At 36.8% G+C, this 12,590-nt stretch overlaps 1 protein-coding gene across 11 annotated transcripts in view; it reads left to right on the forward strand.

The window, feature by feature from the left end:
- Nucleotides 1–12,590, forward strand: part of GABRA4 (gamma-aminobutyric acid type A receptor subunit alpha4) — a 55,217-nt gene that overhangs the window by 17,805 nt on the left and 24,822 nt on the right. For all 11 annotated transcript variants that reach the window (XM_083833208.1, XM_083833212.1, XM_083833216.1 and 8 more), the window contains 5 exons: nt 2,022–2,242; nt 2,345–2,427; nt 4,179–4,322; nt 5,714–5,866; nt 10,954–11,213. In XM_083833208.1, the coding sequence (XP_083689334.1) occupies nt 2,022–2,242; nt 2,345–2,427; nt 4,179–4,322; nt 5,714–5,866; nt 10,954–11,213 (861 nt within the window). The remainder of the gene's footprint in view (nt 1–2,021; nt 2,243–2,344; nt 2,428–4,178; nt 4,323–5,713; nt 5,867–10,953; nt 11,214–12,590) is intronic.

Consider the following 12,590-nt stretch of genomic DNA (forward strand, 5'->3'; position numbering starts at 1 on the left):
ATGTTTGACTGATAGGAGTTTTCATGAGTGTCTGCAGAAATTGAATGTCAAAATGACATGCATGAAATACGCACAGAAGACAAACGTTACATTTGCACATGCTGTTATTTGTGCCTGAAAGGCGTCTGCATCCACTTGAGGTCAAGTCCAGCATAACTCTCATCAACTTCTATAATCCAGCAGTATACCCTTAAATCACGTGACCATTTCTCTTTTTTATAAAACATCCAAGAAATCACATGGACGTAACAGAGGCATATGTGCATTGTATGTTTGTACTTAACTTCTTTAAGGGAAAGGCAGTTTCAGGGCAATAGCTTCCTTCCCACATGGTTCTATCCTGCACTTTCTGGTGCACCTCATTTGGTTCTATGCTAGGGAGAAGTATGTGACAGCAAGATATTTTTTCAAGGGCTAGGTTCCTGTACCAGTCTCATGCTGAACTTCATCTTACACCTTCGATGGATATGTGTGATGCTGGTCAGTGTGACAAGGGGTACAAGAATCTGGTCCCAAGGAAATCTAGTAATGTGAGCCTCACCTCTAAATTGATGGCTGCATGTGATCTCCCAGGCTTTGGTGAAGCATTTCACATGCTGCCACGTGGAAATTATTAGTTATCTTGGAGAAGGCAGGAGTGAAAACGAGAACTGAAGGTAGGTAAGGAATCAGCAAAAGGAGAGTTTACGACAGATATTTCCCCTTTTGTCATTAGAGATTGATTAGAAGGCAATTCCAGGGATCCAGGAATTGGTTTTGGAATGATTTTTAGTTAGTGTATCCATTAGTGACCCAATGTGGTATGTATGTGGCTGCATTCATAAAACTCACTGGAAGAGCAAAGCGTGAGATAGTCTCAGTACAGGAGGTGATCTCTCGGAATGTCTTTTTAGAAGAACTGGATTGCTTTGGTACCCAGTGTAATGAAAGGAATTGACATCTCATTTTACAAAATGTATCACGTAGAAGCTGATAACAGAAACTGCTACTATAAGCTATGAAGTCACCAGCAGGAAATGACAATAGAAGAGAGACCTGGTAGATTCATGATAAACCTTACTGGACAATGCAGCCATGCAGAAGGCAGCAAACCTAATTCTAGAATTCATTACACCTGTAGAGATGTATCCTTGCCCATATGAATAGATATGACCAAACAAGTAGTTTCAATGCTAATAACATGCAGAAAGGTTTGAAATAAAGTCAAAAACATCATTTGACTTAACACAGAATTGCAGCTGTAAGTTAGAAAGGACTTCAAACTTCCTATGTTACCTTTTTCAATGCCACAATATTATTTTTTTTTTGTGGGTGTGTGAAATATTTAAGCTTTCCAAGATGAGAAATGCATTCCTTTGTCAATTAACTAGCATGTGATTTCTCATGATGTACTTGTGTCTGCAATTCTGCAGTTGTTTGCATGTTTTCTTTGGAGCATCCGAATGGCTTTTCTGGGGAAGTTAGCAGGATAGTTATGTAGTTAAAAATAAACGTGTATTTATGCAACTCTGTGTGTAGTTTATTATATACGTCTTGTGACATGACAAAGGAAATATTTTGCTTTTGTTATTTAAAAGTTGAATTTAAATTTCCTTTCGTGGCTTTAAAGTGGAGGTAATTGTTTGTCCTGATATTTTAATTTATCCATGGATTTTTTTTGCTGCTGGCTGTATTTTCTTTAAAAATCTGTTGACACTTATTGTCACAGATCATTTTGTTTCCAGTTATATGCGTGACTACAAGTTAAAGTGCCTGCTTCCTGCAATCTAATTAGATTAATTATTTCTTAATGATTAAATATGTGTAGCAATTTATTGACATGACTAATGTGGGAAATTAAGCTATTAAGAAGTACACAGCACTTTAATTGGTGGAAATGTTTGTGTAGTGGACTTAGCATTTTCTTTACAACTAATTTCTTTGCTCCTGAGCGATTTCTATTTATTTATTTATTTATTTTAATTACAGGAAACACTTATATATGCAAAATATGATCTTTGTTATTCTGCAATTTAATACAGGAGTATACAATGGATGTCTTCTTCCGTCAAACATGGGTAGACAAAAGATTAAAATATGATGGCCCTATTGAAATTTTAAGACTTAACAACTTGATGGTTTCGAAGGTGTGGACTCCTGACACTTTCTTCAGGAATGGGAAAAAGTCGGTTGCACATAATATGACAGCCCCAAATAAACTCTTCAGAATAATGAGAAATGGCACCATCCTGTACACAATGAGGTATCTAGCTTGTTTGTTCAGCTTTTTACAATTACTGTATGCAAAAGTTATGCTGCCTAGACAAAATGGCAACCAGAGACTATTTAATTTGTTCCATTATAGGCTTACAATAAGTGCAGAGTGTCCCATGAGATTAGTGGATTTTCCCATGGATGGTCATGCTTGTCCTCTCAAATTTGGGAGTTGTAAGTTGCAATTATGAAATTTCTTGTAACTACAGAATTTAAATAGTAGAAGTAGATTTTGATCAATTACTAAACTTTCTGAATATTAGTCTTGATACGCAATCCTTATGCAGACAAAACTCCTGTTAAGTTCCTTGAGAATTTTATTTAGGATCTGAAAAATTAAACCCAGAGAATTGAAAAGCAGGCAGCGATTCAGCTATTACGTTAAATCCCCCTATTCTGGCTATACTGTTTCTTGAAATATGTAGTTTTTCTTGGTTCCTAGGGATGAATTGAACACTCAGTGAAGTGAGAAATTCTCTGGAGAAGACAAAGAGGGTGGGATCCATCTCAACTTACAGCAGTCAGGTAAAAGGTGCCTAGGGCAGCTGGTTATTTGGCTTTCTCTACAGTCAGCGATGTCAAGCTGACATCCTAAGATAGATTTGTATGTTAAGTGTGAAGATTTGATCTTAGTTGTGTTTGTCTTATCTCCTATCTCTTGGCCTATATGAGGGAGTCTGCATGGCAAGTTTATGCTAGCTAGCTTTTAGACAGGTGAGAGTAAGCGAGAGGAATCTTAGTGCAGGTGACTGTCCTTTTCTGCTTCAAAGTCTGAAGGGTATCCAAAAAATCTATACCTGACTTTTGCTAGAAGGAACATTTTGTGACGTATTGCGTGCAACAGAGGGAGGCAGTTATGATTCCCTGATTTTAATCCACAGCAGAGATTGTTGTGACCACCTGGGGACAGTTGACTTGCTCCATTATCTATCTTTTTACTCTTCTAAGTGTCCCTGGTCACTGCTGCTTTACGCTGGGATATAGTCAGTGGCTGGACATTAATCTGCTTTCCTTGACCCCTGAATTTTGAAGTTTGAAATGGCTGGAAGCTACTTAGAGTTGTTCCTTAGCATACATTGAGCTTATACAGCTGGGTAGTCAGTCAAGCAAAACAGAGATATTAAAGACACTGCTCTGATAAGGCTTTTCAGTTATGGTGAGACTGGAAACCTGGTCCTTCTAGAATTGGCTTTAGTATCAGATGTGTAGTAGGGGAACTTCAATAGTAGGGACTTTTCCACCAGCATATTTCTTCAGTCAGCAGAAATTGTGCTTCACACTAATCTGGTGTCTTCTTCAGTGAAACTTTAAATAAGACATAGCAATTTCAAATGCAAGACTCGTTTAATTTAATTTTAACAGGAGTTTGGGCTGTGTAGGGATTGAATGCTAGCCCTAAGTTATGTCTTTTGTGTTAAATGTTAGAATGTTTCTTCGGGAGTGCTTGTTTCTGGGCTACTGTGAATCTTTTACTGACCTCTAGTTTCTGGCAAAAAAATACCCTTAAACTTCTGACTTTAGTTTAATCATATTTCCTTTAAAGAAATTTGCACCCTGTCTCCAAAATGTGTCCCCTTTATCATGCTCTTTTTTTAGATACCCGTATATTTTAATAATAAATTTTTAGATAGAAATTTCTAAAATAACGTAAAGATAATCTTTACACGCTCAGTAAGGACTGATCCAGAAAGTGTAGTGTTCAGACTTCGCATTTGAATGTGAAGTTAATTTATCTGTGACACTTGACATATGACTTTAGCTCCAATTTTTACTCATGGGAGGGTGGTTTTTTGGGGTAACTTCGTGGAGGTTATCTTCTAAAGTTGTTACTGTGAGTCTTGCTGTTCAATTTCAGTAGGTTTGGGTTGGGGTCCTGGTAAGGTGTGAGAAGTTTCCTATTTATGCAAACTGGTGCTGTGTTGTAGATGCATATCCAAAGAGTGAAATGATTTATACCTGGACAAAAGGACCTGAGAAGTCAGTGGAAGTTCCTGAGGAGTCTTCCAGTTTAGTTCAGTATGACCTGCTTGGGCATACGGTATCCACTGAAACCATTAAATCTATTACAGGTAGGAATCTCATCAGCAAGAGTTAATTTGAGGTGAAACTAACCCTGTAATACTGCCCTAGGCTTTTTTTCTTTCTTTCCTGTAAGATATTCTACTGAATGTCATAGGGTATATATTGAGGGCTGAGAACATAAATCTGAATTAGGTTTCTGTCCTTCAGATTTACATTTGCAGATTCATTACCGTAGATTGCGAAGGTCTTTCAGAAAACCAGAATGAGATCATTACTCCAAGGGACAAAATGAGTATTTAATCACTGCTTAAAATGCAGTTTGAAGAGTCAAGAGGATGCCTGGGTGAGGAAGTAATTTCTCAGCACTGTATCCACATTATGTGCAAAAGACTTCCTTTGTTTGGCGGTACAAACAGCTTGGGATAAAAGTAGAGCATACAGAATGGGTTATTAAAACCATAAAAACCCTCTAGTCAGATAAGGATAGGCACAAATGCATTAGTCACAATAGATACTTCTGCTGATTTATGCTGTAAGAAATAAGGCAAATGGCAACTACAGGCATCCTAAATGAGTGAAGTATCACTGATGAGCAGTTTGCTGATAAAGCAAGCATATTCCCAAAATATTTTTAAAAATTGGAATCATTTTCTAAACATCAGCAAGTTTGGGTGTTGTGAGATGGTCAAAATGAAACAAATAAAGCAAATATATGTGATGTATTGCTCTAAGGATGATTTTTGTAAGGTAAAAGCATTTTGAAGTACATTAGAAATTGACCTGTTAGTGTATTTATTACTATGAGTTAATGACCCAATTTCCTTACTGTCCCCCAAACGCTTTTTCTGTAGTACTTCTATTTATATACTTTATTCAGTTTAAACTGAAACTATAACTATTTTGTTTAATATTAATAATGATACTTTATCTAAACTTAAGCCATTTTTAATTATTTTTGCATGTCTCTATCACAGTGATGCTGGTGTATAAATATAGTAAAAAGCTGAGATGCTTCCATATCATTTTATATGCATCATTGTTATAATTGTTTTGTTTAGCAGGTGGGTACCACAATGTTCTGGATACTGTGGTAGGTAGATAACTTGTGTCTTGAAACTCTTTTGCTCAGCAGATGCCAAAAAAAAATTTAAATCATATTTACACTATGCAAAGTGATCCAGTGTTAGTTGTGTATATGTAGTATTTTTGAAAGCAGCTTCAGAATAATACTGTAAGGACCTGCTGTTTCCAGGATTTTCTGGTTAAAACTTATCTTTGTTCTTGTCTTGTAAGGCAGATATCTTCCTATACATGTTAAGTGTTGTGATTAGCATCATCTTAACCAATCATCCTAGTTGATAGTCTGAAACAGTTATTCTGCAACACATAAATTTTATGTGCAGTCAGAAAAATATTTTCTTTCTTTTTTTTTTTTTAGGTGAATATATTGTTATGACAGTTTACTTCCACCTCAGACGGAAAATGGGTTATTTTATGATTCAGACATATATCCCATGCATTATGACCGTCATCCTTTCTCAAGTTTCATTTTGGATAAATAAGGAATCTGTTCCAGCTAGAACTGTGTTTGGTAACTATTTCTGTTTTTCACTTTTTTAATGACTTTCTCTAGAATAGGACTTTCTAGTGCACAGGGTATACTGCCTATGTATTAGTGCAGAAGGAAGGGAATAAGGTAAATTCAGAAGAATTTTTGTTATCAGTGTATGAAGACAGTAGTATGTGAAACCTTGGAATGGGAAAAGAAGCTTGGAATATTCAGAAGGATAGTATGTGTGTACATTGGTGGGGATTTTAGCTTCATGGGGGAGCAAGCTGCGAAGACCTGGCCCAGGCTAATCTAGTCAAGACCTTGCTCTGCATCCAGAGCAGTTCTGTCTGTGAACAGTAGTGTAGTCACTTGAACTCATGCCTTCTAAAATCCTTTTAAAAGAATTTGATTGGTAATGTGTGAAATGTGCGGATGTCTAACCAAATATCTGTGTCATCAGTGGAAGCTTGCTATGAGCAAGGCTTAGATCCTGTTACTGTAATTTCACGTTTAGTGATCTTCTCTCCTGTCTGCCATTGCCATTATGGAAATGAATTCAAAAGGAAAAAATATTGCAAGATATTAAAATTGAACTCATCAAAATAGAGTTTGAATGTGATGCTGCAGTGAACACTGAAAATAAAAAAATGAAAAAGCTTCTATGGAAGACAAAGCATAAGAAATTGAATGGAAGTATGATTCCTAAAAAAAAAAAGAGTAGGATAAAAACATTTTAAAAGCAGTCTTCATAGAGCAGTGTCTTGATTTTATAATATACCATAGCTGAAAGCAGGACTGATCAGGAAAAGAATGTTCTACAAAAAGCCTTGCTATAGATAGATGCTGGCAAGAGTGATAAGAATTAATGTTTCTACATGCTGGCTCATTCAAACATGTAAGTAGAGTCTGAACACTGGTATCACAAATTAGACAAGATTAATGATTAGTTATAGGAAAACAAGCTGTGAAGCTAGTAAGATCTCTAGTAGCTCTCAACTTGAACATTATATTAGGCAAACATATTGCTTCAAATGTCTTTGCAGTAATGTTGAACAGTAGTGCTTTTTGAAGGGAGTAGTGCCACGAACTGGTAAGGTAGAATCTGTATTTATAGACAAAATGTGACAATTGAAAATGTAGAAATCATACAGCAATATGTAATATATGTCATTGTATCCATATATAAAGCTGAGAACAAATAATAATAAAGTTTGGACATCTACTAAGTTACACTTAAGTCTCTAATATGGCTTTGAAAGCAAGTGGCTTAAAGTATGGGTATTTTTTGAGTTTTCAGACAAATGCCAGAAGGGACCCTGTTTTGTAAAGGTATTCTTAAGAGAAGATAAAAATGTTGTAGGCAAGAGATAAGAATGAAGCCAGAATGTCTGCTATGGTACTGACTTTCTAGAGGAACTGTCAGAAGAGGCTAACCAAAAGGTCTTTCCTGCATGTTTAGAGAGAACTTGACAAAGTTAACAGAGGAAGGACAGACAAGGAACAATCTAGGGAGTTTCTGCCTGTCAAGATGTCTGTTACTATGGAAAAGATGCACTGTGATGAACATAATGCACTATGGATGCTTTTCATGTGGAACAAAGATGTAATGATTTGTTTTTGCAATATATTCTGAATGTTTAACAGGTTAACCATGAGTAGCTGGGAGAGAGGATCCAGAAAACATCTATCTTTTTTTAAAGCTCCCCCCTCAAAAGTAGCTGTAATACACCACTTGAATAGGAGACAGGGATGCTTAGTCTCTTGCTTACAAATCAGGTGTATTATACCTGAATGGTTTGTCTTAGAGGTAAACTGTTATTTCTGAGTACCCTTGTAAGAGGGTAGCTCACTGGGAGCTGTCTTCCAGCACACTTTTTCTCAGATAGTGTGTGACCTCTTGCTGTCGTATGTGCATTTCAAAAAACAAAATGGAGATGTTCTGATGTATGAGGAGAACTTACCTGGACATGGGATTGGACTTGCAAGTAAATTCTAGTCACGTGTCTGTGTGTTCAGTCATTTGACTGGGCAAACTACCACCATCTGACACACATTTATTCCAGTTTCAGTGTGTGAATGCTGAGTGGTGTGATAAGGTAGGCAAGGAGCTGTAGCATATGTCCTTCAGTTTCCTTTGTGAGAGACTGGGTAGCAGTGTTGCAAGTGAACCAGAGCAGGCACGGCTGAGTTGGGAGAACTGTCATGGTGCCCAGTTCATCTGTACTAGCCAGAATCAGTAATGCAGGAACAAAAGTGATGGCTGTGAGACCCATATTCAGTAAGGATGCTATATTTTCTCCATCACCATTTAGACATTATAAACTGTTTACTTCGTTCTCCCTGCCAGACTTACAAGCTCTTTCAGCTAAGGCTTTTGTTAAAAGTTTTCATTAAAACATGGTAGTTTAGGTACTACTATGTAACCAGTATGGTTGTGTACTGGTTATGTAACCAATACTGGTTGCTACCCGTTTTCTGAAAAATCACATCAGTTGTGACACCAACACAACATCATCGTAGAGACATCTCAGTATGTTTTGAACTTTAATGAATATTAGCTATCTCAGGAAGCTAAAATTTGCCCCTTCAGTTGTGGATCCAATTTACTAACAGATTTACTTTTCCTATGAACCAGAGAACCCTGTGAGAACATTACATTGCTTTATTGCATATTAGCCAGACCTGTTTATGCATATGGAGTTACACATGGAGTAGTGATTTGCACTTTTTATAACGACTTCATGCTCTGGTATCAGAATTCTTAATTGTAATAGTAAAATAAATCTTAATAAGGTACACAGATTGTTATTTCTGCAGTCAAAGATTTAGACCCCTAAATCTGATGTTTGTGGAGGATTAGTATTTCTTAGAGGAAAGACAGTGGTAATTTTTTTTCTCAAACAGATTTTTAAAATTATTTTTTATATTTAAATACTTTTAATATATTTATATATGACAGTGCATTTCTAATCAGAAGCTTGCAAGTATTTTGCTCTGGATAACTACAGTTCATGTGTATGTATAATATTTTTTACCAGAACATAATTTGCCACCCTATAAATAACTATGGCACGTGTCCAAGGGCAGTTGCAGAGACAACTGCAAGTCTTTCATCAGAATGGTTTCATAGGGGGAAAACTGATAAAGACTGAGGCAGTAAACTGTGTAACACTATCATGGCCTGCCCTCTCCTCCTTACATTTGGTGAATCATTGGCTACTCAGTTCACTTCATCCTATTCTTATATCTGTTAAGTAAATGTCTTTTTAAAAAGACAGTTCAGACAATCTTTAGCTCAAAGAGAACAAAAGTAGAATTGGGAAGGATTGGGTAAGCATGGATGTGCCTCTTCCAGGATAAAATAACTTTCCATAATTTTTTTCTCAGCATTAAACATTTTCAGTGGTGTGTTTTCAACACCTTCCCACTGAAGGTGGTTTAGTGAGCTTGCATCTGTGTTTTTTATCCTGCTGAGTTTGCTCTGAGATATTCTTTGTGCATTTATGAACTAACTGCTGCTCTTTTCTTGTCTTTTTTTTTTTTTTTTTAATAGGAGAGACTGTTTTAATTGTGTCCTGTTCTCTGTGTGGCATTGTCTAGATGAAGCTTTTTCATATTAGGTTCCCCAGGTGGGATATGGCCATTTAGGGAAGAGGGTGTGTGAAGATCCTGTTGGAAAACAGGCTTTTAATTGTTTTGAATTTTTCTCAGTATATGCATTTCCTCTTGAATTAAAATGGGTACAAGTGTTCTTTTCATAAGAGTAAAGAAGTATACATTTGCATTCAGTCTTCCTTGTGGTTATCATGGTAGGACTTGAGCAGTGTTCGCTCTTTACATGGTATTTTATATTTGAAAGATACAGGATTCTTGATGTTTTAACTATTCTTGGAATATTTTAGATGAAAGAAAAAAGCTCATTTATTGGTTGTATACAGCTGGTATTTGCACTTGAAGTATTATCATGAAGTGGTCATATTTGAGCTCAGTGTTCATGCATGTACACTTTAATTGAAGTTATTCTTTCAGAAGATGAAATCCTAATTAAATTTCATCGGTTGAGTAGTAGCAGAAGGGTTTAAAAGATAAGGTGATGGCTTGCTAATTAACAGTGTTGTTCACAGAATATTATAGTTTTCCTTAGCACCAAAATAATTTGCCATGATTTAATGGCATGTGGATTGCAAGTGGGATCAGAGGACCAGACACAGGGTAATAGTTAGCTTTCTAAAACCGTTACAGGAAAAATGTTTTTGTTGCAATCTGAGGAGCACAGTGTTCCTCTATTAAACAACTTAAATTGTGTTCAAATATTTGGAAAATAAATTGTTGATGGAAATTCTAAACAACTTAACATTAAAAAAAAAAAAAAGACATTAAGGCTTCCACATTTTCTGCTTGTAAGCTGTAGATGTTCTACTGAAGTCACAAAGTCATGGCTTCCCATGCTGGTTAACTGCTGTGTGTGTATAATTACTACTCGTACGTATGTGGTAGTTGCTGTGACTTACATCTAATGCAGTACTCAGAAGCAGCAGAGAAAGATTTAGCCCTGTTTTCTTAATCCAGCTGAGAAATGAGTTGTCTTTACTCCACTTGTCAATTATTTCTTCTCTGTGTTACGCAGCAGTCCATTTTTATGGAAGGTGAATGTCCGAGTGCAGGACCTTGGAGTTTCTTAAAACTGTTTTATTAAGCAAATACGGGGAGCACTGTCTGACAGCAACATCTGTATCTTGCTTATGGCAGTAGAATTACAGACTGCATCATTTTGCAGTGCTGAGAAAACATGGATGGGTTACCTTATACCATGTTTCCTGTATTGATTTAAATGTGAAAATCTCTAGTATTATTTTTAATTATAGTACTATATTTTTTAACTGAACACAGAGATTTATCTTCTTCCATTTACTGTTGAGATCATGAGTGGAACACTGCAAAGTGACTTCTGTTATAATATCTTACAATGTAACTACATTTTTGTTCATGATAATGGGTTTTGCAGATGCAAAGTAATTTAAATGACTCCTAAGTGCTTTCAAATTCTTTGTTTGAAGCTGTTTGCCTGTTTTTATTCTCTCTGGTTTTCTTGGATTCAACAGTGCTTTTGTTCTGTTTCTTTGAAGGAATAACCACAGTGTTGACAATGACGACACTGAGCATCAGTGCAAGACACTCACTGCCAAAAGTATCCTATGCTACTGCCATGGACTGGTTCATAGCGGTCTGCTTTGCCTTTGTGTTCTCTGCTCTTATTGAGTTTGCTGCTGTCAACTATTTTACTAATATTCAAATGGAAAGAGCCAAAAGGAAGACAGTAAAATCCCTCCTTGAATTTCCAGTTGCTCCTATACAAAGAGAAAAAAGTACAGAAGAGACAGTCACGGTATGTTTTCAATTTATAAAATTATTTTCCATCTTTCTTTTTGCTAGTGTTTCTCAGCAAAATCAGGCCTTTAACTTCCTCCCAGGTTCCCTCTGAGCACCCTCCCAACACTAGTAGAGGAGACAGCGAACAAAGTTCTTGACGTGTCCCAGCAGGTCTTCTCCATCTGGGCCCATCCCAACAGAATTGGATCTCCTGCTCAGGACTGTAAAACAACAGATTCTATTTCAGATTCCCTCAGGGACAGCTACCCTGGAGGTGTGCAGCTCCCTCTACAGAGCAGTTATAAAAAAGTATTTTCCTCATTCTTGAGTCTGGATTCAGTGTGGTGTATAAGTGTCTGGCAGTTTCTCGCCCTGCATGCAGTATAAGTCACCATCGTGGAAGACTAGTGCTCCACCATATTCAATGTCAAAATCTTGTTAAGCTTTATTTAATTTTTACTTTCACTATTGGAGATTGGATTAACTTGGAGGAGAGGAAGAGGTTGTATCTGTCCATATCTGCCATTTCTTCTATATTTAGTTGTGTTTTGATGAGGGTCAAAGGGGACGGGTATCTTTAGGAAGCTTTCTTTTCCCTTTGTGTATTGATTTTGCTTGGATGGATGATACAGACCAAGATATTACAGGTTATCTGGACAGCACATTCCCTTTTGTGGATAATGCCTCTACAGAATTAAAATATGCTAAAACATTGCAGTTTTACCTCAGAGAATTTCTCTCACCATCAATGTTATTCTCTCATTGCATATGGAGTTTTTGTTCTTAATCAGTTACAATTTCAGGATTTTTTGAAGAATGCTGGATGAAGCTTTTGTGTCCAACACAGATGCTATTTTTATGTAACTTATGTATCTGTGCATAGGAGCTCAGCTAACTGAAAAGGCTTTGGGGCTCTGTTTAGCAGAATGCTTTTCAGCTATCTTAGTTTGTTGGATTGTGTGACTTGTGTGGTAGTTATCTTAGTGTGCCGACCAGTTAATAAGGGCCTGATCTTGCTTCCAGCTGAGCTCATGAGTAATTCTCCTTTCCTCCCTTTGCTGGTTTCTCTGTCCTCACTAGCTGCTGCGTTCCTCCTCCTGTTCATTAGACACCTGGCTAACAAAGTCATTACAGCACTTGTACTGGCCACATGGTAGGCCAATAATTCTCAGTCATGGCTAGCTCTCTTAACAACACCGAGAAGTAAGACGCTGACAGCAACATCGTAATTTACTCTTCCTGTCAGGCTGACTTTGTAATTTCCTTTGACTGAGCCATGATTTAAGAGCAACTGTTTTAGACTGACTCTTGGTAATTTTGTCTTCTGTCTCTTTTCACATCTCATTTGTCTCCTTCCTTATTCGTTTGCTCTTTTTGCCTTCCCACCCAATCC

The sequence above is a fragment of the Anser anser genome (assembly GCF_964211835.1).
Source record: "Anser anser genome assembly, chromosome: 4".
NCBI lineage: Eukaryota > Metazoa > Chordata > Aves > Anseriformes > Anatidae > Anser > Anser anser.